We start from the raw sequence: 27,779 nt of genomic DNA, 5'->3' as shown, positions 1-27,779 counted from the left end.
TCATTAAAAAATTTACTAGCTATATGATGCTGGGAAACTTTTATTCTTTCTTTTTTTTTTAAAAAAAATATATATTTTATTTATTTTTTACAGAGAGGAAGGGAGAGGGATAGAAAGCTAGAAACATCAACGAGAGGAAAACATTGATCAGCTGCCTCCTGCACACACCCCACTGGGAATGTGCCCGCAACCAAGGTACATGCCTTTGACCGGAATTGAACCTGGGACCCCTCAGTCCGCAGGACAATGCTCTATCCACTGAGCCAAACCGGTTAGGGCCTTTTATTCTTTCTAAGCTTCAATTTTCTAACCATAAAATGGTTAACAAGTTGTTGTATTAAATAAAATAATGTATAATGACATTTTGTACCATTCCTAGAACACAGTAAGCACTCAATAAATGGCAGCTTTGAATCAACAGGCTACGGGAAAGTAGACATTCATATTTAAACTTAGAAATGAAAAGAGGAGTGATTTTACAAATAATAAATTTTTATTTAAATGTATTTCTTAAAAAATCTGGTATAATGGGGCATAGCAATTTATAATTAGATACAATATAATCTTGAGAGAATAAAGTCTCAAATGTGTGTGTATATCTGTATATATCTGTGTTTCTCAAACACAGTCTTGTGAATCAATCAGATCTGAATTGAAACCTAGCCCTACCATTTACTAGTGAGAACATGGGCAAGGTTCCTAAATTCTCTAGGCCCCTGTTTCCTTGACTGTAAAATGGGGAAAGAATAGTAACTGTATCATAGAGTTGTGTAAAGATTGAGGTAATGCACGAAAAGTACAGTGACTTGACTCTGTCATTAAACATGATAATCATAATGATAGTAATGAGTATGCTTGTCCAACAAAGAAACATAACCAGGATTCTTCCTATGGGGACAATTACTGCGTGACTTCAAACTCTTCATATAACTTCATGTTAGAGCTAAAATTCTTCTTGGATGTAAACTGGTTACAGTATAAATAAAACTAAAAGTAGACTCACATAGTTTAAAATATCTATTGAAGATTAATAAAAATATTAAGTATCTTACCTGCTGAGAGCTTTCTATGACAAGAGCTAACCCAAATTTTGAATCTCTAATCTTTATTGAACGCTAGATGTAAAATGAAAAAGAAAAAACAATGCTGTTTTTATTATCTGATAAGTAGTGAATTTTTAGCATATTTTTTCAACTTTCATACAATAAACCACTTTTCATAGTCTAAATAAAAGAATTCTTCTTTCCTTCATTATACTCCCACAGAGATCTAGTAAAATGAAAACTTTCACATTTGAAATAAGTTGTAAACTTATAAGGCAATATAAGGATGACATCTCTGAAATATGTACAAATTTCTCTGACTTCTTTAGAAGTCAGAGAATCTTTCTGGATATTTTGAACCAAAGGCTAGCAAACTTTTAGTTATGCAGAGCCAGAGTCTTCTGTGGCTCCTAAGGCTGGTTTTTTAAAAGTCACATGTGCCTTCTGTTTCTTACATCGTAGGTGGCTAACTTCTTAAAGAATCTTCATTAAAAAAATAAAATAAAAAGAAGAAGAATCTCCATTCCATTTGTTAAAAAAAACCCACAAGTTAAGTGCATTCATCACTGGGCATCTAGGAAGGCTGGGATAGGTCGAATGTAGCTAACACCAACTGGTAAGCGGAACATGAAGATGAAGCTGGCCTAGCAGATGATGAGCAGTGACATCAGTGGCCTAAGAAAAGGGAAGAGGGGAAAGCACCATGGCAGGCAGGACCTGTGGAAAGTGACACAAAAGGTACTTGGATGGGGTTAGAGAGAAAATATGGAAGATCTACTATTATGACCAGCAGACCAACAGACAGAGAAGGGTAGTCTGTGGTGGGTGATGGCATATTACACTTCCAGACAGACACCTGAGGTTGAAAAAAGAGAGAAGAAAGAAGAAAGAGCCGAAACCCGTTTGGCTCAGTGGATAGAGCGTCGGCCTGCGGACTCCAGGGTCCCAGGTTCAATTCCAGTCAGGGGTATGTACCTTGGTTGCAGGCACATCCCCAGTTGGGGGGGGGGGGGTGCAGGAGGCAGCTGATGGGTGTTTCTCTCTCATTGATGTTTCTAGCTCTCTATTCTTCTCCCTTCCTCTCTGTAAAAAATCAATAAAATAGCCGAAACCGGTTTGGCTCAGTGGATAGAGCGTCAGCCTGCGGACTCAAGGGTCCCAGGTTCGATTCTGGTAAAGGGCATGTACCTTGGTTGCGGGCACATCCCCAGTAGGGGGTGTGCAAGAGGCCGCTGATCGATGTTTCTAACTCTCTATCCCTCTCTCTTCCTCTCTGTAAAAAATCAATAAAATATATTTTAAAAAATCAATAAAATATATATATAAAAAAAAAAAAAAGAAAGAAAGGAGAAAGAGAGGAAGAGGGAAATGCCTGGAGAGGGAAGAGGAGGGAGGGGCAGAAGGGCGTGAGATAGGAGATTAGAGGGGGATGGGAGACTGATTAAATGGTAATTGTTATGAAAACCTGGCCTTCTATCTAGACTACTTCACACCCCACCAGTTGTGCACATAGTCCTGGTTTAGAACCATAAAACACTGGCACCTGAATTGTCAGTAGGTAAACTAACCAGGGAACTGTGGGTGACATAGGTCGGTAAGATGGAAACTGGCAAGGATATATATAGGAATGGGGTCAGGGCAATGGCTGAGGTGTTAAATGAGCTGAAGTTAGACTATGACTGCCTTAGTGACAGACTGTGATGATATCAGATTGCAAGCTGTTTGGGCCTGGCTGAGTTCATCCAGAAGACATACTGGCAACTGTATTCTTAAAGAACAAGAAGTACCCTATTTGAAGAGCAGAAAGCACAGGTTACTAGTAGTTACTACTCATCAATTATTCAGCATAATAGAATTTAGGTTAGGCAAGCCAAAACACATGTAAATACAATATAAAACAGCAATGAACACCAGAAGAACCAATTTATCAAATACCTATGTGGACTCTGTCACATCTTCCCAGCCATGACTATAAATTCTTGTATTTTGTTAGATGGCCAGAAATAATTTTCTTCCTATCAGTATCTATGATTTTCTGTTTAATGTGTTGCTTTTCACCACCTGACAGAAAGCTCCTTGATGGCAGGAACTGTGAAGTTCTGGTTCATGATTTTTCTGATTGTATCTCTAGCATCTAGCACAGAGCAGCTTCTCAATATCAGGCAAATGAATGATTAGATATTTTAAAGTAACTCAGAAATCAAACAATTTAGCAAAAGATAGGCTTGGGAATATTTTCCAAAGAATCATCCTTCTCATAGGCCAAGAAGTCTCTTAAAAATGACATTTTCCAAATATACATACATTGTATCTAATCCATAAATATTTATTAATGAAACTGCTTAGTCTTAAGACTATTCTTATACTACATTAAAGGCAATTATCATAGAATAACTTCACAGGATTTTCATTAAGTATTTTTATGTTCCATCTAATTTGCAATAGATTGTATGTAAAATGAAATTCTTCAGTTTATTGTTTATTATTTGTTTCTCATAGCAGCAACAGCAGAGTAAAAAGAACCACTTTTATATTTTCCCAAAACAAATTGGTCTTAGATGTAGTTACTTCTTATTTTGGATTTTAACAGCTTCAACTTAAGCTAAAACCATTATCATTAAAAACCATATTGATTTCTTTCACCAAAGCTGTATCAGACTACAATGTAAACAGTTCATTCACAGAATGAATGATTTTATTCTGTCTTTAAAAGGGTTTGAACAGCACTCTCCCTCCAGGGAGCACTCCCATGCCCTTCCCTCTCCCCTCCCCTTCCCCTGAGGCATGAATCCCTTAACCTCTAAGGGACCCCTGAGACTTGCAACCAGGGGAGCAATGGGCAGTGGCAGCTTGTCCTGGGCTAACCCCCTGAACCTGTCTCCAAGGCTCCCTTTTCTCTGACTTCTCAGTGAGCCAAAGCAGCCCAGCCTAGGCTCTCTTGCTACTTCTTTTATATCCTTCCTAGTTTCACTGTCCTAAGTGTGTTTTTGCTTTGGTCAATAAATTCTTTCTTGCTTTTCTAAAAATAAAAAATAAAAAAATGGTTTGAGCAGAGCCCTGATCGGGTGGCTCAGTTGGTTGGAGTGTCATCCTATACACCAAAAGGTTGCAGGTTTAATCCTCAGTCGGAGTGTATATGGGAGGCAACTGATTGATGTTTTTCTCCCACATTGATGTTTTTCTCTCTCCCTCTCTCTGTCCCTTCCTTTCTCTAAATATATCCTTGGGTGAGGATTTTAAAAAAATATCCATTTTGTTTGAGCAAAAAGTAGCAAGAAAGCCAAAATAAAGTGTATGGATTAGTATGTTGAACCCATGCCCAGGAACAATCAATATACCTGCATCACAGAAAGGTTATAGAAACCTTTAGTAGCCAAAACCCTTTGAATGGAATCTAAAAAACATACATCTTAATCTGTATGAAAACTAACTTTTAGAATCAGTATATTTCTTTCTTAATAGCAAGTTGTAATGGTGCTGTTTCCCTTGAATATAAGTACAACTGGATCTTTTCTATGTTGAAATAGTAAATTATCAACATTCTAAAAGTATGCTCTCAGCTAAACTGCTGCCACTTAAAAAGGCAGAAAGATAACTCATCTAATCCCCAAAGTTCTCTTAACTGTTGAACAAAAATTAATTATTCTGCATTAAAATGAGGTCATCAAAATGCATCATGCACTTACAATTTGCAGATATGGTATACTGACGTTAAAACTGTCATTCATATTTGCATGCCACACAATTCTCACATTGGTAATAAAAAAGGTTCCTAAATTTCCCTATAAAGGAGAGTAATGAGAGATATATCAATGATAATTTGTTTGAATACTTATTCTTTATTTTCTAAACACAAGAATAATTCTAATAATCAGAGCAACAGCAAATACCAGAACTGAGTACAGGTATTATGGAGTACAATTAGATTACTGAGAGCATGGCTCTGGAGTTAGATAATCATTATACCATCAGTACTTACCAGTTGTGTCACCCAGGGGCAAATATCTTCTTGGTGCATTGTATGAAATGTAAAATGAATACCTGATTAAATAATCCATGTAAATAAAGCCCAGTGTCTGGCACACAGTAAGCATTGTGAAGTGTTAGATCTTATTATGGCTATTATTCAAAACCTGGGATAAGTCAAGGCAAGGGAGTTGTGGTACAAAAAGAGACAAAACACAGGTGCTAACCCTCATTAGTCCACAAGATTATACTGTGGCTCTTCCACACTAACTACAGATCAAACTATAGTTACAGGGCCCCTCAATATCTTTCAAAATTATCCCAATATGATAGCCAAGTGCCCTAAAAAATCTGCAAGACCTAATAACATGGCACCAAAATTATCTGCCTCTATCATTTCCACCTCCTCCCCACCACATACACTAGAAGAATTTTCCTTATTTTATACTTTGAGGTTGCACATAAAACTTTAACTAATAAATCCAAAACTTAAAAAGCCTTCTCCTGGAATGACCAAGTTTGAAACAGCAAAAAAGATCACCTATTTCCCAATTATAATGAAATTAATAAGAATATATATAAGTTCATATATTCCCCCTTCACTTTTACCTTGCAAAAAATTATCATACAAAATATTTTAGTCACCATTATTCCCAGCCCAAGTCCCATTAAGCAATACTAAATCTAACTTTACAAGGACTAACTTTTTAAAAATATATATATTTTATTGATTTTTTTACAGAGAGGAAGGGAGAGGGAGAGTCAGAAACATGGATGAGAGAGAAGCATCGATCAGCTGCCTCCTGTACACCCCCTACTGGGAATGTGCCCACAACCAAGGTACATGCCCTTGACCAGAATCGAACCTGGGACCCTTTAGTCCACAGGCCAATGCTCTATCCACTGAGCCAAACCGATCAGGGCAGGAATAACTCTTTATATCACTGTTTTATCTTATTTTAGAAAAAGAGAACTTGTAAAATACCATAAAAACTTTAAAAAATAATAGAAGGGCATATTTTATTTATTATTTTTTCAGTAAACATTAATTAGGTTGACAATAACATCCCTATTTCCAATAAAATGATATATCTGATCATTTTAGAACATCTTAATTAAAAATGCCGGCTGTTCTGCTAGATGATACGGATCTAACTATGAATAGAGTAACTTCACTCCTACCCTTATAAAGCCTACAATCTAATGAGGGGTATAGACAAGCTCTGTGTTTTAGAGTGGTAATAATATGGAGTGGTAATTGAGTACAGGGTGAATAAGAAACACATAAAAGTATTTCAGAAAGTGACATCTAAACTATGAACTAGAGCAGGGGCAGGTAAATTATGGTCCATAGGCCAAATCTGGCCTGCTGCCTCATTTTGTATGGCCCACAAGCTAAGAATAATTTTTGCATTTTTAAATGGTTGGGGGAAAAAGCAAAAAGAACATTTATGACACATGAATATTGTATGAAATTCAAACTTCAGTGTCCATACTGAAACCCAGCCATACACTTGTTTATGTGTTGTCTATGGCTGGTTTCACACTATAATGGCAGGCCTGAGAAATTGGAACAGAAACTATATGGCCTGTAAAATCCTAATATATAAAAAGCCAGGGGCCGTCACGACCGGACAGATGACCGAACACTGGCTGCATGGGGCGACCAGCCCAGCAGGGGGGTGAGAGATGACCATATGACTGAACAAGCAGGCTGTGTGGGGCGACTAGGCCGGCAGGGGGGTTAATGAGGGACCACCAAACGACTGAACAGCAGGCTGCGTGGGGTGACCCAGCCGGCAGGGGGGTTAGTGAGGGACAACCAAATGACTGAACAAGCAAGATGCATGGAGCGACCAGGTTGGCAGAGGGGTTAGTGAGGGATGACCAAACGACTGAACAGCAGGCTGCGTGGGGCGACCAGGCCAACAGCAGGGGGCAGTTGGGGGTGACCAGGCTGGCAGTGGGAGCAGTGAGGGGCGACCAGATCGGCAGGGGGGGCAGTAAGGGGTGACCAGGTTGGCGGGGGGCGGGCAGTAGGGGGTGACCAGGCTGGCAGGGGGGGCAGTTGGGGGTGACTCAGCTGGCAAGGGGGGGGCAGTTAGGGACAGTCAGGTGAGCAGGCAGGTGAGTGGTTAGGAGCCGACAGTCCTGGATTGTGAGAGGGATCCTGGATTGGAGAGGGTGCAGGCTGGGCTGAGGGGACCGCCCCCCATGCATGAATTTTGTGCACCAAGCCTCTAGTCTATATATATATAAAAGCCTAAGCGACCGTTATGACCGAACGACTGGAATGACCGGTTGCTATGATGCACACTGACCACCGGGGGCAGACGCTCAATGTAGGAGCTGCCCCTTGGTGGTCAGTGTGCTCCCACAGTGGGAGCACTGCTCAACCAGAAGCTGGGCTCACAGCTGGTAAGCGCAGCTGTGGCAGCGGAGCCAGGTTGAGCGGCAGCAGAGCTGCGCCCGGCCCTGGCTGGGGGTTGGCCGCCTGCCACTTCAGCACTGCTACATCCCCCGAGGGGTCCCCCATTGTGAGAGGGAGCAGGCCAGGCTGAGGGACCCCACCTATGCATGAATCCGTGCACCGGGCCTCTAGTCTAAAATATTTACCATCAGGCCCTTTACAGAATAAATTTTGCTGACTTCTGATAAAAAGGAGTTAGTCAGGTGGGGAATGTATATCTCCTATAGAACCTTTATCATAGTTTAAAACTAGAACTTTTCAAATGAGAAAAGTTTATTTACAATTTAAGTTTATGATTCAATGTTTATTTTTAGCAAGATGCTCTTCATTCAAATGCTATAGCTTTACCACAGTGGTTGTCAGTATAATCTAGGTTGTAACACACATATAAACTGGAAACTATTCTTGGTAAGAGACAAATTTTTCTCTAGAAATTAATTTTACTTATTCCAACTATTAGTTGTTTACATGTTTCAACTAGAAATAATTTCAAGAGTAAATGAAAAGTTACAATAATGGATACAGGAGTCACCAAATGAATTATATATTTAATTCCACTAAGACCAGATTAAAAAACTTCTGTGATGGTCCAACCCTTAGCTCTCCTCCATTAGTATAGGTTATCAAGATGCGGAGTGCAGTGTAGTAGCATAGGGGGAAGATCATGGCTCTGGGCTGAACTAGGTATGTGAGGTCACTTGATTCTTAAGGGCCTGAGTTTTTCTTTTTTTTTTTAATATTTTTATTGAGGTATTATATGTGTACATATCTTACTATTACCCCCCACCCCACACCCACACATGCCCTCCCCCCCCAGAGTTTTGCGTCCATTGTTTATGCTTATATGCATGCATACAAGTCCTTCGTTTGATTTCATAACTCCCCCACCTTTCCCAAACTTTCCCCCTGTAATTTGAAAGTCTGTTTGATGCTTTACTGTCTCTGTATCTATCTTTTTGTTCACCACTTTATAATGTTCTTTACTATCCCTAAATGAGTGAGATCATGTGGTATTGTTCTTTCATTGACTGGCTTATTTCACTTAGCATAATGTTCTCCAATTCCATCCAGGTTGCTGCAAATGATGAGAATTCCTTCTTTTTTATGGCAGCATAGTATTCCATTGTGTAGATGTACCACAGTTTTCCGATCCAGTCATCTGCTGATGGGCACCTAGGCTGTTTCCAAATCTTAGCTATTGTAAATTGTGCTGCTATGAACATAGCGGTGCATATATCCTTTCTGATTGGTGTTTCTAGTTTCTTCGGATATATTCCCAGGAGTGGGATTACCGGGTCAAATGGGAGTTCCATTTTCAGTTTTTTGAGGAAACTCCATACTGTTCTCCACAGTGGCTGCACCAGTCTGCATTCCCACCAGCAGTGCACAAGGGTTCCTTTTTCTCCGCATCCTCGCCAACACTTGTTGTTTGTTGATTTGTTGATGATAGCCATTCTGACAGGTGTGAGATGGTACCTCATTGTTGTTTTGATTTGCATCTCTCGGATAATAAGTGACTTTGAACATGTTTTCATGTGTCTGTTGGCCTTTCTTCTGTCTTCTTTTGAAAATATTCTGTTTAGGTCTGTTGCCCATTTTTTTATTGGATCATTTATCTTCCTCTTATTAAGTTGCATAAGCTGCCTGTAGATGTTGGAGATTAAACCTTTATCAGTGATAGCATTTGCAAATATGTTTTCCCATGCAGTGGGCTTTCTTGTTGTTTTGTTGATGGTTTCTTTTGCTGTAAAAAAGCTTTTTATTTTGATGTAGTCCCATTTGTTAATTTTCTCTTTAGCTTCCATTGCCCTAGGGGCAGTGTCAGTGAAGAAGTTCTTGTGGCATATGTCTGAGATTTTGTTGCCTGTGGATTCCTCTAGTATTTTTATGGTTTCCCGTCTTATGTTTAAGTCCTGTATCCATTTTGAGTTTATTTTTGTGTATGGTGTAAGTTGGTGATCTAGTTTCATTTTTTTGCATGTATCTGTCCAGTTTTCCCAACACCATTTATTGAAGAGACTGTCTTGACTCCATTGTATGTTCTTGCCTCCTTTGTCAAATATTAATTGAGCATAGTGGTTTGGGTCGATATCTGGGTTCTCTATTCTGTTCCATTGATCAATATGTCTGTTCTTGTGCCAGTACCAGGCTGTTTTGAGAACAGTGGCTTTGTAATACAGCTTGAAATCTGGTTTTGAGATCCCACCTACTTTATTCTTCTTTCTGAGGATTGCTGAGGCTAGTCGGGGTCTTTTTTTATTCCAGATGAATTTTTGGAGAGTTCTTTCTAGGTCTGTGAAATATGCTGTTGGTATTTTGATGGGGAGTGCATTGAATCTGTAGATTGCTTTGGGTAGTATGGACATTTTAATGATGTTGATTCTACCAATCCAGGAACATGGTATGTTCTTCCATCTGTTTACGTCTTCCTCTATCTCTTTTTTCAGTGTCCTGTAGTTTTCTGCGTATAGGTCTTTTACCTCCTTAGTTAAGTTTATTCCTAGGTATCTTATTTTTTTTGGTGCGATGGTAAATGGGATTGTTTTTTAGTCTCTCTTTCTGTAAGTTCATTATTGGTGTATAGAAAAGCCATTGATTTCTTGGCGTTAATTTTGTATCCCGCTACATTGCCGAATTCATTTATTAAGTCTATTAGTTTTTTGATGGAATCTTTTGGGTTTTTTATGTACAATATCATGTCATCTGCAAATAAGGACAGCTTCACTTCTTCTTTTCCAATTTGGATGCCTCTTATTTCTTCTTCTTGCCTAATTGCGATAGCTAATACTTCCAGTACTATGTCAAACAGGAGTGGTGAGAGTGGGCATCCCTGTCTTGTTCCTGTTCTTAGGGGAAATGGTTTTAGTTTTTGCCCATTGAGTATGATGTTTGCTGTGGGTTTATCATAAATAGCTTTTATTATGTTGAGGTATGAGCCTTCTATTCCCACCTTGTTGAGAGTTTTTATCAAGAAAGGGTGTTGGATTTTGTCAAATGCTTTTTCTGCATCTATTGATATGACTATGTGATTTTTATCTCTCAATTTGTTTATGTGATGTATCACGTTTATTGATTTGCGGATATTGTACCATCCTTGCATTCCTGGAATAAATCCTACTTGGTTATGGTGTATGATCTTTCTGATGTACTGCTGGAGCCGATTTGCTAGAATTTTGTTGAGGATTTTGGCATCAATGTTCATGAGGGATATTGGCCTGTAATTCTCTTTCATTGAGTTGTCTTTATCTGGTTTTGGTATTAGGGTGATGCTGGCTTCATAGAAGGAGTCTGGAAGTGTTCCTTCCTCTTGAATTTTTTGGAATAGTCTGAGGAGGATAGGTTTTAGTTCTTCCTTGAAAGTTTGATAAAACTCTCCTGTGAAGCCATCTGGCCCCGGGCTTTTGTTTGCCGGAAGCTTTTTGATGACTGCTTCAATTTCTTCCATAGTTACTGGCATGTTGAGCTGTTTAGAATCTTCCTGATTGAGTTTTGGAAGGTTGTATTTTTCTAGGAATATGTCGATTTCCTCTAGGTTGTCCAGTTTGTTGGAATAGAGTTGTTCGTAGTATTTTGTAACAATCCTTTGTATTTCGTCGGGATCTGTTGTTATTTCACCTCTTTCATTTCTGATTTTGTTTATTTGGGTCCTCTCTCTTTGCTTCTTGGTGAGCCTGGCTAGAGGTCCATCAATCTTGTTTATCCTTTCAAAGAACCAGCTCTTGGTTTTGTTGATCTTTTGTATTGTTTCTTTGGTCTCTATGTCGTTTATCTCCGCTCTGATCTTTATTATTTCTTTCCTTCTGCTTACACTGGGCTTATCTTGTTGCTCTCTCTCTAACTCTTTGAGTTGTTGGGTTAGGTAATTTATTACCATTGTTTCTTGTTTTTTGCAGTAGGCTTGTAGAGCTATGAACTTCCCTCTCAGGACTGCTTTCGCTGTGTCCCATAGATTTTGGATTGTTGTGTTTTCATTGTCGTTTGTTGCCATGATGTTTTTTATTTCTTCCTTGATGTCTTTGGTAACCCAGTCATGGTTTAATAGCATGCTGTTTAGTCTCCAAGTGTTTGATTTCTTTGGATTGTTTTTATTGTAGTTGATTTCCAGTTTTATGCCACTGTGATCTGAGAAGATACTTGATATGATTTCTATCTTCTTGAATTTGGAGAGACTTTGCCTATGTCCTAACATATGGTCTATCTTTGAAAATGACCCATGTGCACTTGAGAAGAATGTATATTCTGTGGCTTTAGGGTGAAATGTTCTGAAGATGTCGATTAATTCCATCTGTTCTAGTGAGTCATTTAGGATTGATGTTTCTTTGCTGATTTTTTGTTTAGAGGATTTGTCCAATGGTGATAGTGGGGTATTGAAGTCTCCTACTATGATTGTATTACTGTCAATCTCTCCTTTGATATCTTCCAGGAGTTTTTTAATGTATCTTGGTGCTCCTGTATTGGGTGCATATATGTTTACCAGAGTTATTTCTTCTTGTTGGATTTCTCCCTTTAGTATTATGAAGTGGCCTTCATTATCTCTTGTTATGTCCTTCACTTTGAGGTCTAATTTGTCAGATATAAGTATTGCAACCCCAGCTTTTTTTTCATTTCCATTTGCCTGGAAAACCTTTTTCCATCCCTTTACTCTCAGTCTGTATGCATCCTTTTTTTTGAGGTGGGTTTCCTGTAGACAGCAGATATCTGGGTTTTGTTTTCTTATCCAGTCTGTTACCCTGTGTCTTTTGATTGGGGCATTCAATCCATTTACATTTAAAGTTATTATTGATAGGTACTTATTTGACGCCATTTTTATTCTATACCCCTGTGTACCTTCTTTGCTTCCTATTTCTTTCTTTCTTTCTTTTTTTTTTTTACAGCAGACCCTTTAGCATTTCTTTCATTGCTGGTTTGGTGGTGATAAACTCCCTTAGTCCTTTTTTGTCTGTGAAGCTCCTGATTTCACCTTCAATTTTGATTGATAGCCTTGCTGGGTACAGTATTCTTGGATTTAGACCCTTCCTTTGCATGACTTGGTATATTTCATTCCATTCCCTTCTGGCCTGATGAGTTTCTGTTGAGAAATCAGTTGCTAGTCTGATGGGGGTTCCTTTGTATGTAACTGTCTGTCTCTCTCTGGCCGCTTGTAAGATTCTTACTTTGTCGTTGGTGTTTGCCAACTTAACTATAAAGTGCCTTGGCGTCGGTCTTTTGGGGTTCATTTTGCTTGGAACTCTGTGAGCTTCTTGGATTTGTGTGGGTTTTTTCTTCCCTATATCAGGGAAGTTTTCTGTTATTATTTCTTCAAACAGGTTTTCTATTCCTTGCTCAGTTTCCTTTCCTTCTGGCACCCCTATTATCCTGATGTTGTTTTGTTTTGTATTGTCCCGAAGTTCCCTTACGCTCTCCTCAATCTTTCTAATTTTTGTTTCTAGAAGCTGTTGTAATTGGGTATTTTTTTCCATCTTGTCTTCTAGCTCACTTATGCGGTCCTCTGCTTCATCTAGTCTACTCTTGATACTTTCTATTGAGTTCTTTACAGCAGCGATGTCATTTTTCATTTCTTCTTGGTTCTTCTTCATTTCTTCTTGGTTCTTACTCATATTGTCGAATTTGTCTTCCATCCTTTTCAGCCACTTTATGACCATTTCTCTGAATTCTTTCTCTGATAGGTTGTTTGCCTCTAAATCGTTTACTTCCTTTTCTGGTGATGCCTGCTTCTCTTTCCTGTGGGGGCTGTTTCTTTGTCTCCTCATGGTCTCTCTTCTCCGGATGTCTGGTTATATAGATTTCTCTCTCTTTCCGTGGTGCAGTGAAGAGTTTCTTTGAATCCGAATGTTTGCGCTGATAGGGGACTGGTGGTCTGGTGCTCCCAGCAGTTCAGTGTTTGCAGTTGTCGCGGAAAGTCAGGTTTCCACTAAAATCCTCCTTTCCTTGCAAGATGGCGAGGCGCCCGGCAAGCCCGCAGCTCCGGGAGGGGACCCAGCCCCTGTGGGTGCTGCGCGGTCAGAGGAACACTGCCCAGCACTCCCCCGCCTTCTCCTGGAGTTTAGCTGTCCCTTGGCTTGCCAACATACACTCCCTCTGCGAGCCTCTGCTGCTCCGACTCTCCGCCCCAGGAACAGACTCCAAACCCGACTCTATTCCGTCGCCATTTTCTCCTTCCTCTGGTTCAGCAAACAAGACTTGGAAGAGGTGGGGCTTGGAAGGGCCTGAGTTTTTCATCTATAAGTGAATAGAGGCTAAACTAGAGATGATCTCTGAGGTCCATTCCAGCTCTAAATGCAATGTAGGACAAATGTTAAACAGACAAAACCATAAAAATATGAAAATTATATTATTTTATATGAAGAGTTATAATGTTAATTTATCAAGAGGAATGATGCTAATTTTAACAGTTAAATGAATATATAAACATAATGATAAATGGAAAAATTATTATCAAGGCACTGATCCAAAAGATTCATTAGTTTCTTGTACAATACCTGATCACTGGATAAATTCCATACTCCATTGATTTTATCATATACATGTTCTTGTGGTAATAACCTTAGTTCCTTATTTTGAATCAGTGCACTTCTCAATTTAAAATCACGATACATTTTAGAAGTTTCATATGCTCTGTAAAAGAGAACAAACAAAAGGCTAACCCAAACTGAAAATGCAGTTTTCTTTGTTTATGTTAAAATATACAATTGTTAGTACTTATATACATCACTCAAGTAATTATCACAGTAAATTGAAAATTTTTTTCTTTTCAGCAAGTTTTGGTGATTACAGTCTTTTGTAAACTTTGTCATTTTAGTGTGGCACTTACATATTTTGTCTCAGTAAACTATTTTTTAGATGTCTAATTTTTAAGGCACTACATATCACACAGCACAATGAGAGGGCACAGATTTTCTCTCAAACTAAGAAACAATGCTTCTATATAATAGACATGAAAATTATTTTTTCTATCAAAATGCTTCCCTTCATTTGTTTTAGTCAAAGGCACCATTATTCTTTTTCTCACTACAACCTGAAGAAATTATGCTCACATCTACCTCTACACAGAAAATTAGAATGAATCTGTACCAATTCCAAAAGTAACCCTAGGACAGAGTCTAAGACAGACAGTGTGTGTATCAAATCTCTATAATTTTGTTTTCTTTCCATTTCTCTCTATTAATAAGTAATAAATACAGAAGAAAATTCTTAACTTTTTAAAATTTTATTTTTCAATTACAATTTACATTTAATATTACTTTGTATCAATCTCAAGTGTACAGCATAGTGGTTAGATAATCACATACGTTACGAAGTAATTCCCTGATATTTCAAATACCCACCTGGCACCATACATAGTTATTACAACACTAGTGGCCCAGTGCACAAAATTGTGCACATTAAAAGGGAATTAATTAGAGGAAATACTTTAATATTGCTATTTGCCCTTTCTCTATAATAGAAGTGTTGGAGATGAAAGAAAATTAGTAAAATGTATATGAAAATCTTCCTCCTGTCAGAGTCTGGGGCTGTGGGATCCAGAGTCAAGTCCCCGCCTACCCGCACATGCCTTGAAATCACACGAGACCCAGACCCGGCTGGCCCCACCCGCATTGGACGAGATCCAGACCCAGCTAGCCCCACACCTGTCAAGCCCCACCAGGTGGGGGTGCAACCTCAGGTCCCCTGGCCTGGTGCCAGGCGGGGGGTGCAGCCTTAGGTCCCCTGAACCGGTGCCGGGCGCAGCCTCAGGTCCCCCGTCAAGCCCCACCAGATGAGTGCTGCAGTCTCAGGTCCACCGGCGCATGCCAGGCTGGGGGGCGCAGCCTCAGGTCCCCTGGCCTGGTGCCGGGGCGGGGGCCATGGCCTGAGGTCTCCTGTCAAGCCCTGCAGGACGGGGGCCATGGCCTGAGGTTCCCTGGCCTGGCGCTGGGGTGGGGGGCACGCCTTGAAGTCTCCTGTCAAGCTCCGCCGGGCAGGAGCACAGCCTCAGGTCCCCCACCCAGGCCTGGTGCCATGCAGCCTCAGGTCCCTGCTGATTGCTCCTTATGGCTTGTTACGGGAACCCTGCCTTTGCTGTGGGTGCAGCCATCTTGTGTTACAGAAACCCCACCTCTGCTGTGGGTGCAGCCATCTTTTGATGGTGTGAGGGTCAATTTGCATATTACCTCTTTATTATATAAGATTATTGACTATATTCCCTATGCTGTACTTTACATCCCCATGACTATTTTGTAACTATCAATTTGTACTTCTTAATTCCTTTGCCTTTTTCACCAGTCCCCCAACCTCCCTCTCCTCTGGCAACCATTAGTCTGTTCTCTGTAGCTCTGAGTCTGTTTCTATTTTCTTTGTTCATTTACTTATTCTTTAGCTTCCACATATAGTGAAAACATATGGAATTTGTCTTTGATTTCACTTAGTGTACCCTCTAGGTCCATCCATGTTGTCACAAATGGTTAGATGTCATTCTTCTTTAAAAAAATTTTCCATTTATTGATTTTAGAGAGGATGGGAAAGAGAGAGAGAGATAGAGAGAGCTGGATTTTTTTTTTTTTTTTAAAGATGAAGAATTTAATATCCCAAATTTTATCCCAGGAATTTAAAAGGTCAGTGAGTTAACTAGTGAGTTAAACAATAGAGGAGAGCCAATGAACCATTAGATGAGAATTCCAGAATGCTAAGAAGAAATTTCCTTGGGTGGATTCTATAATTTGTGGTTTGAATAAAACTTTTGAAAAATTCCATTAGTATTAAAATTCTCACAATGAGAATATGGTTCATATTTAACCATTTTAAATTACTAGACAGTCTCTCCCCAAAGAAAATTTAATGCTTTCTTCTGCCTAGTTCTTGTTCACTGCCTGGTATTAATTTAGGAATAAATTAACCCTTCCAACAATTAGGATATTGTCTAGAGAGTGCCTCTTGCATTCTGCTGGGGAAAATCACTTATATTCTCAATATCAGAATAAAAGAGAAGTGCATTTCTTCATTATAAAACATTTTATACCTAATAGCTTATTCATTATTGATTTAAACCACCATCTACATATTTACCTACATAATTTCATATTACTCCATCTACAGCGCTTCTGAATCAAACCTCACAGTTACACATTTTGTTAATGTTTTATACATTAAGGATTTTACTTATTTATGCACTCATTGGTTGATTCTTGTATGTGCCCTGACTGGGGACTGGACCTGCAACCTTGGCATATTGGGATGACACTCTAACCAACTGAGCTATCTGACCAGGGCAGATTTCACTTTTTTTTTATGGCCGAGTAATATTCCACTGTATATATGTACCACAACATTTTATCCACTGGTCTACTGATGGGCACTTGGGTTGCTTCATATCGTGGCTACTGTAAGAAAATTCTTAACTTTTGATTAATTAATTCTAATTTTACTCCACAAAATTATAGGCTAATTTACCCATATAATGAAACTAAAAGGTTTTCTTAGCCTAAATAACTTTAGAAGTTGTTCATATAAATTATAGTACTCAATGTTAATTTTCTCAGTTTTACTCTAATTAACCTTCTAACATATAAATTGTGAAAGTAGGATACAAACATTTGCTTATAAATCTTTTTTTTAATATATTTTTATTGATTTCAGAGAGGGAGAGGGAGAGCGAGAGAGAGAAACATCAATGATGAGAGAGAATCACCGACTGGCTGCCTCCTGCATGCTCCCCACTGGGGATCAAGCCGCAACCTGGGCATGTGCCCTTGACCAGAATCGAACCCGGGACCCTTCAGTTCGCAGGCCGACGCTCTATCCACTAAGCCAAACTGACCAGGGCTGCTTATAAATCTTAATTTCATTCAGTGCTGTAATTATCAATATTTAATCAGGGGAGAAAATGGAAACTATTTATGCTGTAAATTATTTTTGGGGAAACACATAACATTTTCATACTATTAAAGAAAAGAGCTTCCATGTTCCCTTCAAACTTGATTTTACATTACTTCTCTAGGTAAAGTGAAATAAAAAGCTAAAGTTTAGATATATACCAAAGAAAACTAAAGTATGTTTTCACACAAAACTTATACACGAATGTTCACAGCAGCATTTTTCATAACAGACAAAAAATATCTATTAACTGATGAATAAACAAAATGTGTCCATACAATGGAGTATCATTCAGCTATAAAAATGAGTAAAATACTGATAATATGCTATAATATGATAGACCTTGAAAACATTACGTAAGTGAAAGAAGTCACACTTAGCCCTGGCTGATGTGGCTCAGTTGGTTGGGCATCGTCCCAGGCACAGAAAGGTTGCTGGTTCAATTCCAGGTCAGGGCATAGGCCAGGGTTTTGGGCTCAATCCCCAGTAGGGGGTGTGTAGGAGGGAGCTAATCAATGTTTCACTCTCACATTGATGTTTCTCTCTCTCCTTCTCCCTTCCTCTTCCTCTAAGAAAAAAAAAAAAAGAAAAAAGAAAAAAGGAAAAAGATGGGTCAATTGACTTATAAAAAAAAAAAAAAAGAAGAAGCTGGCCCTGGCAGGGTAGCTTCCTTGCGAGTTTGATCCCCAGACAGGGCACATACAAGAATCAACAAAAATGAATGCATAAGTAAGTGGAACAACAAAACTGTCTCTCTCTCAAAATCAATAAATAAAATAAAATAAAGTCAGATATAAAAGACCACCATATTATATGACTCCATTTACATGTAATGTCAAGAATAGGCAAATCCATAGAGACATAAAGTAAATCAGTGGTTGCTATGGCAGTTTCTTTTTGGGGTGATGGAAATATTCTGGAATTGGGCAGTGATGATATCTTGTGAATATACCAAAACTACCAAAGTATAAACTTTAAAATACTACATTTTATGTTATGTGAATTATATATATATAAAAAAAACACAAAAAACAAAACACTAAACCACTGTGTAGATTTAAACAATCAACAAAATTAAGAACTAACAAACTAGGAAACTAAGAAAAACATTTGCAATATATATGGCTGATAGAGACATAATTAAGAAATTTACAATAGGAAGCTATAAATAACAAAAAAAGAGAAAAATTTCAGCATCACTAGTAATAAAAGAAGTGCATGCAAATTAAAACAATTATATATATATGATTAAAAAAAAAAAAAAAAGAGCTGCCCTGGCCAGTTTTGCTCAGTGGATAGAGCATCGGCCTGTGGACTGAAGGGTCCTTGGGTTTGATTCCGGTCAGGGGCACATGTCCAAGTTGTGGCCTCTATCAATGGTTCTCTCTCATCATTGATGTTTCTATCTCTCTCTCCCTTTTCCTTTCTCTCTGAAATCAATAAAGAACATGAAATAAATGTTTGAGAATAAGTGATTTATTTAAATAATAAAAAAAAAGGAGCTGAGGTAGTGAAAAGAGAAGAATTCAGCAAACAAACAAAAAGCCCCAAATAACCATAAAACAAAACAACAATAAAGTTCTTTGGGGAAAACACCCAGACATATTTTCTACTATTAGAAAAATAATCTTTTTAAATCATTAATTAAATTATATAACTTTGTTATTTACATTGAATGGATTTTCTATTCCCTTGTAACTACCTTTGTAGCTAATAGAATCTTCAGTAAAAAATTTTTTATGAATCTTCAATAGTCGTATGTGCTTTATAAATACCTTCAAAGTGTTTACTAAATGATAATACAATGTGTTCTTCTATATATCTTCAGAATATTTGCAATAGAGCTTGGAGGAAGATAGCACCACACTTCTAAACTTTATTCTCTAAACCTTTATATCATAGAATTATTATAAAAATATTCAGTAATCCACAAAGTATTATCATACCTGTGTACTGCAATCACAGAAGTAAAAAGTCTAGGACTTCCAGGAATCAAATTTGTAAATATAAACTCAAAACGAGTACTGTTACATTTTGTTAGTATATAAAGAGCTTCAGTTTGGCCTCGTAATTTCTGTAAGGACAAATGTATTTAAAAGTTCAGATTTTAAAAGCAATTTCTCACAGTGAAAACAAACACCAACTTCAAATATCTCATGTTTCTTCACTATATAAATATATTTCAATAAGGTTTTTCAGACTTACAGAGTTAGCAGTCCTTGTTGTAATAGTCAGTATGCAGTTGTAACCGATAGCTAAAATTCAAAAGCAAAGAATTTAAAGAATGTAATATAATAAACTGAGAAATAAATCTATACACAGAACTTTTAAGTTTTAAAAAATTAAATGTAAAAATATAGCTTTTAAACATTTTCATGGAACAACTACAAATTTAAGTTAAATAATGAAAAGAAAGGGAAAGTCAATTCTGCCTCTTTGAACAAACACATTCATAACATTGGACAAAGAAAATTTACTTCTCTAAAACGTACAGTATTGTTTACTGAAAATCTTAGCATCACTCTATCAAGAAAAAAATGTTTATCTGGATAATCTAAAATAGGTGTGTGTGTGTGTGTGTGTGTGTGTGTGTGTGTGTTTTAATTTCAGAGAGAGAAAGGAAGAGGGAGAAAGAGAAAGATCAATGATGAGAGAGAATCATTGATCAGCTGCCTCCTGCACGCCCCTTCTGGGGATCAAGCCTGCAACCTGGGCATGTGCCCTTGACCCAAATCAGACCTGGGACCCTTCAGTCCACAGGCCAACGCTCCATCCACTGAGCCAAACCAGCGAGGGCTAAAATAGTTTTTTAAAGTAAGTTAAACAAAATTTAACACAGTGAAAGTTTGTACCTTTCTATTACAATTCAGATTTCCCTTTTTTGGGATTACTTGAAACAGGTCATAGCAAGTTGTCAAAGATAAACAAAAAACAAACAAAATCATTCAATGTAAAAGTACTAATCTCCTGTATGTCCAGGAGATAAACTGGACAGACTGAATAACATTTCTTTTAAATTATGATGCACTTAAGGGCTAGTCAAGGATTTCTGAAACTTTTATCAGTTTAAAGTTTTTGCCCTCGCCAGGTGATTGGAGTGCTGGATTGGAGTGTTGTCTTGTGCACCAAAAAGACTGTGGGTTCAATTCCTGGTCAGGGCACATACATAGGTGTGAGTTCGATCCCTGGTTGCTGTGATTACGGGAGGCAACCAATCAATGTTTCTTTCTCACATTGATGCTTCTCTCTCTTTCTCTCCCTTCTACCCTCCCTCCCAGTTTCTCTCTCTCTAAAAGTCAATAAAAACATATCTTTGGGCCTTAACCAGTTTGGCTCAGTGGATAGAGTGTTGGCCCTTGGATTGAAGTATCCTGGATTCGATTCTGGTCAAGGGCATGTACCTTGGTTGAGGGCTCATCTCCAGTGGGGGGCGTGTAGGAGGCAACTGATCAATGTTTCTCACTGATGTTTCTAACTCTCTATCCTTCTCCCTTCCTCTCAGTAAAATCAATAAAATATATTTTAGAAACACACAAATATATCCTTGGGATGAGGATAAATAAATAAGTAAATAAATAAAGTTTTCCACATATTTTATAGTATAGTTTTTCCGGAAGTAAAAGCCACTGTGCAAGTTCACTTGACAAAGTATTTTTTGTTTTTGTCTAGTGTTATCTAACAAAGATACTTACAAAGATTGACTCTTGGTAATGCCAAAGAGTGCCAGAGAATTCTTAAATTTGTTACTAAGAGTCTACCTAAAAGCAAACAAAAAAAATAGGTTACCTTAAGAGCTTATTTTTTTCAATACAAAATAAGATGATGTACAGAATATGAGTACACACAGACACACACACACACACACACACACACACACACACTCCACAGGAGTGGAGGCATTAGTTTTAGAGCCATCTGGTTCTAATAATAATAATAAAAAAAGATGGACATGAAACTAATGGCCCAGTATCAGCAGCTCCCAGGGGAAAAAAGTAAAGTAAATCTGAACATGGTAAACTATGTATCTTAGCGATTTATAATACAACTAGAGGCCTAGTACATGAAATTTGTGCACGAGGGGGTGTCCCCTCAGCCCAGCCTGCACCCTCTCCAATCTGGGACCCTTCGGGGGATGTCTGACTGCCGGTTTAGGCCCGGGGATTGGGTCTAAACCGGCAGTCGGACATCCCTCTCACAATCCTGGACCGCTGGCTCCTAATAGCTCACCTGCCTGCCTGCCTGGTCACCCCTAACTGCCCCCCCCCTGCCAGCCTGGTCGCCCCTCATGGCCCCCCTGCCAGCCTGGTTGCCCCACACTGCCTGCTTGTTCAGTCGTTTAGTTGTCCCTCACTAACACCCCTGCCGGCCTGGTCGCCCCACACAGCCTGCTTGTTCAGTCGTTTGGTCATCCCTCACTAACCCCCCTGCTGGCCTGGTTGTAGGCAGCCATCTTGTGATGGTGTGATGGTCAATTTGCATATTACCTCTTTATTATATAGGATTAGCATATTATGATAGCATTGAGAAACCCTAAAATAATAAAACTCTCTTAACTTTGTATAACACAATTTTTTTTTTTAACAAATTATAACCATAGAAGTCTTCTATGAGTAATCTATAGCCAGGTCATACTCCTTCCTCCCTGAAAACCCCTAGAATATCTAAAATGAGACTAAATCTGTATGAATGTTGGGGTGAGATGGGATAGGAGATTCTAAAAATAAAGGAAGGTGTCCTCAAGAGAAGCTGCAGAACATTACATGGTATGCTTGACAAATGATAAGTAACCCAGCCTGGCTAGAGTGGAAGGTTCACACAAGATCATAGAAGAGTAGACATTGCATCTATCAGTCGGGGTCAAACAGAAAACAGATGGCACACTCAAATTAGAATAATTGAGGTTTCTATACAAAAGGATTTATTACAAAGGTACGGGTGGGTTGTCAGGAACCATAAGTGAATGTAGCAGATCTATACCACCCCAGGCCCAAAGGGACAAGGATAGGGAGCAGTTAACCAAATGAAGGAACAAAGTCTTAAAGAGCCAAATGTGTTGAGAGGAAAGAACGTGGGGAATAAACACCCAGACTGAACTCTCCTGCCTCCCTTTGATCTTCTGCCTTGGTTTTTCCAACCAGAAGCTAGAGTGCACAAGGAGGCCTTTGATGTAGTCCATACAGTTTCTCAGGAGAAAGGAGAAAGGGTGGAGAAGGTGCTGAGTCTGGAGGGACAAATGGAGGACAGTAGCACATGCAAGAAAGGTTGTTTGTGGTCAAAGAGTTTGCCTTATAAAACCATTGACCAACTCTGATTATCTGTTTTTCTGTTCTTGGTACATCTCTTACAAGTCTCCAGCATTGTTATGTTGCCTTTGTCCTGCTAAAGGACCTCATTGTACAAATCCAAACCCAGTATTCCAAGCATAGACTTTTCCTGTCTTCCCAAACACCAAAATATAATTCTCCCTGTTTCTCTTAATCTTCCAAACACTGAAATATGGCTGTTTCATTCTCATATAGCGTCAGTGCGCAAAGCTAATCTGATAATTCCATATCAGAGTATTTACAGTTGAAGTGGATTAAATGTGCTAATCTTTTGGGATATTTATAGTTTTAATATGGGGTTTCTGAACTTGAGAGTGACTTAGATTAGTTATTTTCACACTTCTGGAAAGGAGGGGAAAGAGATAGCTAGAAGACAGGATTCTTCTTCCCTCCCCCCTTTTAAAAAATCCTCACACGAGGATATGTTTTTAAAAAAAATCGATTTTACAGAAGAGGAAGGAGGAGAGAGAGAGAAACATCGATGTGATAAACATCAATCGGTTGCCTCCTGTACTCGCTCCAACCGGGGATAAAACCTGCAACCTAGATATGTGTCCTGACCTGGTATCAAACCCTCATCCTCTTGTTGTACAGGATGATGTTCCAACAACTGAGCCACCTGGCCAGGGCCCCTTCTTTTTTTTACTTTCTTTTTAGCCAGAAGCTCTGTACACTCCTGTAAAATTCCATTTTCTGAGCAACTGTTTCTGAGGTGTTATTTTTATTAACAGTAAGATTTCTGGCCAGGAAGATGTTTTTTCCTCCCTACCTCAAAGTGCTAGTATAGGCTATTGCACTCAGTGAGTACCCTTAGTCTTTGTTTGAACTAGTGGATGGAATGTCACATAAGAACTCCTGCCAATCTGTATGAGACCAAAACTTTCTCTTGGCTTCCTTAACCTTTTGCACTTGGATGTCGAGTGTGACTCAACACGGTTAGCATCGGTAGCAGGAATCGAGAAAAAAGCGAGTGCAAACGGTTAAGTTAATTCAGGGATTTTTCAAGATCTGACCATCTAGAGATTATTATTCCATCCCCAAAGGCACACACTAAGCCTTCTTATTTGCTACTAGGTCTTGATACCTCATGCTCACCTGGTCTTGGCGTATACTAGGAAGCATTTCAGAAATGTGATCTAAGCATTTCTTTAATGATGGGCTCTAGCTATTGACAGGATCCACCAGTAGCTGGTGATGATGCTAGGTTCTCCTCACAGAGAAGAAAGGCTCAGAGAGGAATCAGCCACTCAAATGCTGCAGTGAGCATGTTATGCCAGTAATGGTTACTGTTTTAGCTCTACGATTTACTGATCCTTCTTACTTGAATGAGGTCTACTCCTTCCTCACTTTTTCTCTTCAATAAGAGGGTTATATCCCACCCTACTAAACCTCCTCTCCCCACAAACATCTTTTTAGATACACTAAGCTGCCCACTCCTTATTTCCTATTTTTTATCTTGAAGAACAGTAGTGATGCATCTAACACCTCTGACCACTGGTCATTGGCTCCATACAGCTGCTTGGGAAAATTTGTTTTGGGAGGGACTCAGCGACATGCACGGACGTCTGACACAGTATTTTCTGTACTTAACCTTTAACTAGACTTCATAATACAGCACTGAATTTGCTCTCCACATGTCCATCTCTAGGTGTCAGTCTTAGGGGATTGTGCATTATTCTTGGATTTCTTAAAAGGAAGCATAGCTCCATGAAGCACAGTTATGGCCTATTTATGTTCCACTACCCCCGATTCTTTTTTGGGGGGAGGCAGATCCAAAAGTCAGAACTATCCCATGACCCTTGCAAACAAAGCTCCTGGACTTTTAACAGCTACACTGGATGAAGCTGATGTCAGAATCAGGGCTTACCGAAGGACCAGAGTTCTGAGGGAAGAACCTGTATTCCCTGGCTACAGGTTTAATACCTACCCTTTCTTCCATTTCAGTCTGAGGAAAGTCTTATGTGGATTTAATGCTCCCACTCTCAGAATTACATATAGTGCTTTTCATATCTTATTCTCCACCTAATATAAACCAGAAATATAAAATGTATTAGATAATATACTCACCTCTATCTCCATTATTTCCTTTGGTGTCTTCAATTGAATCTAAACAATCAATAAGGACTTCTCCAGGTCTTGTTTTCATTTGTCTAAAATAAATATAAATACTTTAACTTTAAAGCTATAATACATCCACTTAAATCTAGTTAGGGAGAAAAAAAAGACATATACCTATAAAACAGCCAAGAATATAAAGGATACAGTACCAAATGCTCATGCATTGAAAATAAGGTATTCAAAAACTCCAAGAACCTGGTGATAAGTGTGACTGGAATGACCAGCACATGTAGAGCAGCCAGAACTAGAAGGAGAGGTAGGACTTGGAGGGGAAGGAAAGGGGAGAGAGAGTTGGGAGAGAGGCACAGGAATAAGAAACGATAAGGGAATGTGAAGAAACTGGCCTGGCTGGAGAAGAAGGTCTATACTGAGAGGTAGTGAGAAATATAGTTGGGCTAGGAAGTAAGAACTAGATTACGGAGAACCGGAGAACCATAAATGCTAGTCAGATAGGAATGGGCCTTAACCTGTGGACAGTGGAGAACCCCCTGAGGTTTCTGAATAGAGGAAAGTATGGAAGCAAAGCAAAGCATCATCATGACTTTGTAAACAATTAGAAACAGGAGACAAAAGAAAGTAATGAAGAACAGTTTGCTGATAGAATGCATTCCAATATATCAAAGAAAACAAAAAACAAAACCTAGCAGAATATGTAGGAGAGTCTTCTAACACATTCTCCATAGAACCAACTCAATTACTTAGTGATATGGTCATATCACTTCCCTGCTCCAGTCTTCCATGGCACCAGACTGCCTGAAAAATGAAGTCCAAAATCCCCAGTTGAACATTTCACAATCTGACTAATCTATTTTTCTATTTGTACCTATCTCCACCCTCTACCTACCAGACATTGCCTTCTCGTCAATGAAGTTTATATTTCCAAGACTCTGCCTCCTTTTTTTTTTTTTTTCTGGAATACTTTCCTCCTGTTTTCCTTGACTAGGCTCTAACTATTTTTCAGAGCTCAATTCAAATATTATTTCTTTTTTGAGGCCTTCCCCAGGCAGAATCAACTATTCTGTTTCTACGGTTCCCCAACTTTTTGTTCATGTTTTTTTTTGGATAGTATTTATCACATTTTTAAAAACAGCTGTCAATGTATATCTCCTGCACTAGAATGGGGGTAGGGAAGGGAGATAAATAATTTCCTATTATTTTGTATCTCTAGCTAATAGCACAATAACCAGAACATAGCAAGCATCTGTTAACTGTTTAATAACTAAAAATATTCATGAGATGGATGTTTTCTTGGATCAAGAATCCCCCAAGAATAACAGAAAAAAAATCATAGAATGTGTGTAATATGTAACTATGGTTTATAATTTCATAAATTCTCTTCCCTTTTAACTCCTTAAAGGTTCTTTTTTAAATATTTTTTTGTATTGATTTCAGAGAGGAAGGGAGGGGGAGAGAGAGAAACATCAATGATGAGAATCATTGATCAGCTGCCTCCTGCACGCCCCCTAGTGGGGATGAGCCCGCAACCTGGGCATGCGCCCTTAGACCAAGAATGGAACCTCGGCCCCTTCAGTCTACAGGCCGATGCTCTATCCAGTGAGCCAAACCGGCTAGGGCTCCTTAAGGGTTCTAAGATCATGCTAGTATTATATATTTAGTCACGAATAAGTCTTGAAAGTTAACATTTCACTTTTCCACCTATTAGTAATTAGGTTCTGTTCATGATAAGGAATCATAAGTGGCTAATAAGTCCCACGTCATTATCCCAAGAACCTTAGCTTTACTGTTTTCCAACATTTAATATCCAAATGGGCATTTTTCCTGGACTTTTGGTCAAGAGATTTCTAACTCTTCTCTCTTTAAAGCATGAAATCTTTTAAAAGCTTCTGTTTGAGAGGCTCCAAAAAGGGGCTCCTTCTTCTATTGGTGACTTGGATGAGTAATTAGACGGAGGCTCACCACGGAAATAGTTTGCGTGGTTAGGAGTTTTGGAGGATGCGTACTCCCACCTCCTTCATCTTACTGACAGAAGACTCAAGCATTGAAGGGCAGTCCTTTATCTAAGGGGTCACAATGTGTGTCGTTATTCTAGGCCTAGTTGTGGAACCCCCGTTTCCTGCGTCCACACGAACTTCTCCCGCCACACGAAACTGCCACCCCAAGCTCGCTTGGGTGTACTGGACGCCCGGGTCCTGCGCGGTCCCCGCGGGGCTTGGGCTCAGCTCCCATAGGTCCCCGGCCCAGGGATCGCGTGGGCCCGAGACCGTGTAGTTTAGACGCGTTTGGCCGTAACGCCGGCCTCGGCAGCGCCGCAGTGTCCGGCCCATCTAGGGTTTCCCGAGGTGCCCAGACAGGCTTAACCCCACTGGCACCCTCGCCCGGGCCGCAGCTGCGGGGGTGCAGGCTCCGCCCGCTGGTCCGGAGCGTGCCGCGGCGCCCTCTAGGGGCTCTTGGCCGCTGTGGAATATCCGGGACTCACTGCGAGGACACGTCGAAGCGGACGTCCCGGTCCTCCCAAAGCGCGTCCAGCACCGACATGGTGACCTAGGCCCGCGGCGGGCCCTCTCCACAGAGGTGGAGGCTGAGCGGCGCCTCGCCGGCTCCAAGGCAACGGGACGCCCCTGTCGCTCCGTCTACGGCGGGCCCCGAGGGCCAAGCTTCGCTGAGGTAGGCGCGCGCTTTCCCTGGCCCCGTGGCGTCATGAAGCGGATTGGAGGCTCCAGGCAGGGTTCAGCGGCTCGGATTCGCCGAGCTGGTCCCTGGCCCAGGAGCGCGTGCTTGACCTCTGAATGACCGTCCTGGCTTCCAAACACACGTGCTTAGGCATTCCTCCTCACCCCCGTTTCTCTACACTGCCAAAAAATTTAGCCTTAAAACTTTGAATTCCCCTCCTGGCCGCTCTGGGATCTGGCCCTCCCAACCTCTAGGACCTCAGGCCACTTTCGCTCCTTTTGCCTACCCTCCGGCCAGGCAGGGCTCAGAGCCTTTGGGGGGCCCCTTTTCTGTCTGGAACTCTGTTTCCTCAGATCTCAGCTTGGCCCGCCCTTTGTC

General features: G+C 39.7%; 1 protein-coding gene across 4 annotated transcripts in view; it reads right to left on the bottom strand.

Moving 5' to 3' along the window:
* Positions 1–27,354, bottom strand: part of BBS5 (Bardet-Biedl syndrome 5) — a 33,836-nt gene extending 6,482 nt beyond the window's left edge. Inside the window, exons 1-8 of one of the 4 annotated variants that reach the window (XM_008138598.3) lie at positions 27,208–27,354; positions 24,720–24,802; positions 21,021–21,086; positions 19,534–19,583; positions 19,275–19,402; positions 13,959–14,094; positions 4,730–4,825; positions 1,053–1,115 (exon numbers count right to left, since the gene is read on the bottom strand). In XM_008138598.3, the coding sequence (XP_008136820.1) occupies positions 1,053–1,115; positions 4,730–4,825; positions 13,959–14,094; positions 19,275–19,402; positions 19,534–19,583; positions 21,021–21,086; positions 24,720–24,802; positions 27,208–27,266 (681 nt within the window). In that variant the 5' untranslated portion in view covers positions 27,267–27,354. The remainder of the gene's footprint in view (positions 1–1,052; positions 1,116–4,729; positions 4,826–13,958; positions 14,095–19,274; positions 19,403–19,533; positions 19,584–21,020; positions 21,087–24,719; positions 24,803–27,207) is intronic. The other 3 variants (XM_008138599.3, XM_028141056.2, XM_028141055.2) reach the window with 3 other exon arrangements.
* Between the last annotated feature and the right edge of the window lie 425 nt (positions 27,355–27,779).

The sequence above is a fragment of the Eptesicus fuscus genome, chromosome 11, assembly GCF_027574615.1.
Source record: "Eptesicus fuscus isolate TK198812 chromosome 11, DD_ASM_mEF_20220401, whole genome shotgun sequence".
NCBI lineage: Eukaryota > Metazoa > Chordata > Mammalia > Chiroptera > Vespertilionidae > Eptesicus > Eptesicus fuscus.
The sequence above is the reverse complement of the archived record's forward strand: the minus strand, read 5'-3'. Positions and strand labels throughout refer to the sequence as shown.